Genomic DNA, 5,000 nt, shown 5'->3' with positions numbered 1-5,000 from the left:
ACATAGCCAGTCAGGCAGACAGTCCAGATGGGTCCTACAACACAACATAGCCAGTCAGGCAGACAGTCCAGATGGGTCCTACAACACAATAGTAAAAGGTAAAAATAGTAAAAGGAAGATCTATAGTTACAAGTATCGACCTGTAAAGAAATAAGAAAAGTTAAAGATTGCTACTGTGGATAGTGTTAGCTAGCGCTAGTCGGCTGTACCTGCGCCAAAACTCTGCTATCATCTTACAGCTTGTTCTCCATCTTTTCAAATAGTGAGCCAACATTTTTTCAGCACTTTTATTTCCCTGATTGATCGTGCTCTCTTATCTCTCTGCAGAAGACATACACTGAGTGTACAACACATTAAGAACACCTTCCTAATATTGAGTTGCACCCCCTTTTGACCTCAGAACAGCCTTAATTCGTCTGGGCATGGACTCTACAAGGTGTTGAAAGCGTTCCACAGGGATGCTGGCCCATGTTGACTCCAATGCTTCCCACAGTTGTGTCAAGTTGGCTGGATGTCCTTTGGGTGGTGGACCATTCTTGATACACACAGGAAGTTGTTGAGCGTGAAATACCCAGGAGCGTTCTTGACAAACACACCCCTTCATCGACACTGATTGCAGTGGATTTAACAAGTGACATCAATAAGGGATCATAGCTTTCACCTGGTCAGCCTGTCAAGGAAAGAGCAGGTGTTCCTAATGTTTTCTACACTCAGTGTATAGTGAGCAATATGTTTGGAACATCGAATTGCAATAAATATAGAATGATGAGAATGACAATACATGTCGTATCAGCACCTAAGTATTGTGATAATATCGTATTGTGAGGTCCCTGGCTATTCCCAGCCCTAAACACAACACACCCAGACAGGCACATAGTCCAGACGGTTCCTACAACAGACAGCAATCAGTCACTAGAAGTCTATCTCTTCTCTCTGTCCATCAACCAATAGGTCAGTTAAAACAATCAAAATCACTTGTATATTCTCTACCCATTCAAGTATCCATCCATCGATTGTGAACTGTGTGGATCTTACCTGGACACGTCCACAACAGTGAGGCTCTCTGGAACAGGAAACACCTCCAGCGCTCTCAGCTCTGGAGAAAAACACCCCGTCAATAGAGTATAGAGTATATACAGGGAAGTGCCAAAATAAGAGGAAACACGAGTAAACGAGGGATACAAAGTACATTGAAAGCAGGTACATCCACACAGGTGTGGTTCCTGAGTTCATTAAGCAATTAACATCCCATCATGCTTGGAGTCATGTATTAAAATGCCCAGTAGCTCATTATTTGGTTACCATGGCTAGAAGAGATCTCAGTGATTTTAAGAGGGGTCTCAAAGGAGCATAGGGGGTTTAAAGGGTGTGTGTCAGTCACCAGATCTCAACCTAATTGAAAACTTATGGGAGATTCTGGAGCGGCGCCTGAGACAGCGGTTCCCATCAACAAAACACCTAATGATGGAATTTCTCATGGAAGAATGGTGTCATATCCCTCCAATAGAGTTCCAGACACTTGCAGAATATATGCCAAGGCCCATTGAAGCCATCCTGGGTCGTGGTGGTCCAACACCCTATCAAGACACTATATTGGTGTTGACTTTATTTTGTCAGTAACCTGTATGTGCGTATGCTTCTCTCCGTTCTCTGCAATGTGGACAATTACTATAACAAGTGTCCATGTTTGTGAGTGTATGTGTACCGTTTTGTGCTGTGTGCAGGCCCTTGAGTGCTAGGCCACTGACTCTAAGGAGTGTGAGTGTGTTTCTGTCACAGCGTAGGAGCTCCAGCCTGGATAGGGTCCTGACGTCAAGCTCCTCCAACCCAGCATCCCGCACATCTAACTGGGCCACGTGGCTCAGCAGGCCAGCCTCCCCAACCACCACCCTCTGGAGCCTGTTCAACCTACAACACAGAGGGAGGGAGAGAGAGAAAGGGGGTTAGAGAATGGAGAGTGATCATTTAATGGGATTGTTGTTTCAAAACAGACATTTGCCCCCAGTTTTTACATGTATATCTGAGTTGATATTGAGTTGCACTCCCTTCTGCCCTCAGAACAGCCTCAATTCGTCAGGGAATGGACTCTACAAGGTGTCGAAAATGTTCCACAAGGATGCTGGCCCATGTTGACTCCAATGCTTTACACAGTAGTGTCACGTTGGCTGGATGTCCTTTGGGTGGTGGACCATTCTTGATAGACACGGGAAACTGTTGAACGTGAAAAATCCAGCAGTGTTGCTGTTCTTGACACACTCAAACCGGTGTGCCTGGCAGCTACTACCATAACCTGTTCAAAGGCACTTAAATATTTTGTTTTTCCCATTCACCCTCTGAATGGCACACATACACAATCCATGTCTCAATTGTCTCAAGGCTTAAAAATGATTATTCAACCCGTCTCCTCCCCTTCATCTACACTGATTGAAGTGGATTTAAGTGACATCAATAAGGGATCATAGATTTCACCTGGATTCACCTGGTCAGTCTGTCATAGAAAGAGCAGGTGTTCCTAATGTCTTGTATACTCACTGTAGCTACAGTGTTCTTATTGCCAGTGGCGACCAGCCATTCAGGGCAGAGCTTTATTAACTCAGTATATTTTTATTTACATTGTTTGCAAATTGATATGCAACACATATTACTGCCAAAATAACATACAAAACAAGCATATATTTTGTGTGTCTGTTTTGTATGTTATTTTTGCAGTAATACGTGTCGCATATCAATTTGCAAACAATGTAAATACATATGTTCTGAGTTAATAAAGCCGCATACAAACATGGTCTCTTTTTTTGTTTTTCTTGAGTAAGGCAGCTCCAAAATGCAGGTGTTTCAGCCTACCTCAGTGCTTTCTGTGGTGGAGGGGCAGCCAGCGGAAAATACAGAGCGTAGGAGTTGGTAATCTTCTCTAGTTGCACTGTGATTGGCTCGGTGTTCTGTCACTCATGGGGATACTACGTCACCGCAAAATCTACAGGGAGAGCTTGAAAGTTCAAGTCCCCTTGGGTGCTGCCATAGATTTACATTAGAAGTGCCCATCCAAGATGGCTCAATGTCATTGGCCACAAATAAAATGACATCAAATCACGTTATATCTACTGTAGCTTTGATTGGACTGATCATCATACTTTCAAAATCTTAGCTAGCAAGCTAGACAAGCAGTCATCTTCATGAACCATGTCAATCTACTCGCAAATCCTTTTCAATCTTTGTCATATGAAGAAAAATTATAGATAAAATGTATCGGTGCTCATTACACAACAAGTTGGAAATAGCAATTTCAACAATGAGAGGTTTGGAAGGAATCAATGGCTAACTGCAAGCGTTGCAAAGCAATCACTATTTTGCTTCCCCTCCTATTCAGTGGAGTGGGTGTGTGGTCCAAGTCTGGGTTTAAGGGTCTCTTTTCCTATCTTAAAAGGATAAACCTTCACACGCAAAACCATGGGCCAAAAAAGTTTGAATACATTGGCCATGCTGTCAATCCAGCATGACTTCTGCAGCGTTCAAAACAACTGGAAACTCGGAACTGGGAAATCTCACACTTCAGTGAGTTCAAGACAACTGGGAACATAGAAAAAAAACGAGCTCCAGTTGTTTGAAAGCACCATAAATCCAGGGAATGACAGACTTGGATGACAAAATTTGCCCACAAGAACGACCACCGAGCCACCTGCCTGTTCAAGTGAGCACAGCACAACCGTGAGTCCAAAAATGTATTGTTTGCCACTGCATAAATGATGTAATATGCCAGGGAGATAAGTATACTGTAGCTAAGAAAGTAACACTAAGTGTATGTTGTGTTGTAAGCAGTTAGAAGCCCATGTGCCTCACTCTAACAATTTGGTCCCTTTCCCCCTCATAACTTAGCCTACTGTTCTGACTTGGTGGTGCACATGTAGCCTATAGCCTGTTCTAGAGAAATGTCATCATCAAACATTGAGCTTTCACTGTCCGCTTATATGCCCCCTTCATTTATCCTACGGTTCTGATTTGGTGTACAGGGTGAATACTGTAAGAACGGACCATGTTCTGAATTCTGTCGCTGTACATTTCAAAAGTGCTGAACAAATAGTTACAGTGCCTTTGGAAAGTATTCAGACCCCTTGACATGTTCCACACTGTTACGTTACAGCTTTATTCTAAAATTGATTAAATAGTTTCCCCCCCTCATCAATCTACACACACCCCATAATGACGAAGCAAAAACACTTTTAGAAACTTTTGCAAATGTATATATTTTTTTTAACAAAAATCTGAAATATCACATTTACATAAGTATTCAGACCCTTTACTCAGTACTTTGAAGCACCTTTGACAGCAATTACAGCATCGAGTCTTCTTGGGTATGACGCTACAAGCTTGGAACACCTGTATTTGAGGAGTCTCTCCCATTTTTCTATGCAGATCCTCTCAAGCTCTGTCAGGTTGGATGGGGAGCGTCGCTGAACAGGTATTTTCAGGTCTCTCCAGAGATCTTCGATTGGGTTCAAGTCCAGGCTCTGGCTGGGCCACTCAAGGACATTCAGAGACTTGTCCCGAAGCCACTCCTGCGTTGTCTTGGCTGTGTGCTTATGGTCGTTGTCCTGTTGGAAGGTGAACCTTTGCCTTAGTCGGAGGTCCTGAATGCTCTGAAACAGGTTCTTGGTCACCTCCCTGACCAAGACCTTTCTCCCCCGATTGCGCAGTTTAACCAGGCGGCCAGCTCTAGGAAGAGTCTTGGTGGTTACAAACTTCTTCCATTTAAGAATGATTTAGGCCACTGTGTTCTTGGGGACCTTCAATGCAGCAGAAATGTTTTGGTTCCCTTTCCCAGATCTGTACCTCGACACAATCCTGTCTGTGAGCTCTACGGACAATTCCTTCGACCTTACGGCTTGGTTTTTGCTCTGAAATGTATTGTCAACTGTGGGACCTTATTTAGACAGGCATGTGCCTTTCCAAATCATGTCCAATCAATTGAATTTAACACAGGTGGACTCCAATCAAGTTCAAAT

At 43.3% G+C, this 5,000-nt stretch overlaps 1 protein-coding gene across 1 annotated transcript in view; it reads right to left on the bottom strand.

The window, feature by feature from the left end:
• LOC139541444 (PH domain leucine-rich repeat protein phosphatase 1-like) overlaps positions 1-5,000 on the bottom strand; it is a 66,861-nt gene that overhangs the window by 22,680 nt on the left and 39,181 nt on the right. The window contains exons 7-8 of the mRNA XM_071346105.1: positions 1,706-1,908; positions 1,036-1,096 (exon numbers count right to left, since the gene is read on the bottom strand). Coding sequence (XP_071202206.1) covers positions 1,036-1,096; positions 1,706-1,908 — 264 coding nt within the window. The remainder of the gene's footprint in view (positions 1-1,035; positions 1,097-1,705; positions 1,909-5,000) is intronic.

This window comes from Salvelinus alpinus, chromosome 16, assembly GCF_045679555.1.
Source record: "Salvelinus alpinus chromosome 16, SLU_Salpinus.1, whole genome shotgun sequence".
Taxonomy (NCBI): domain Eukaryota; kingdom Metazoa; phylum Chordata; class Actinopteri; order Salmoniformes; family Salmonidae; genus Salvelinus; species Salvelinus alpinus.
This window is presented reverse-complemented; position numbering and strand designations above follow the sequence as displayed.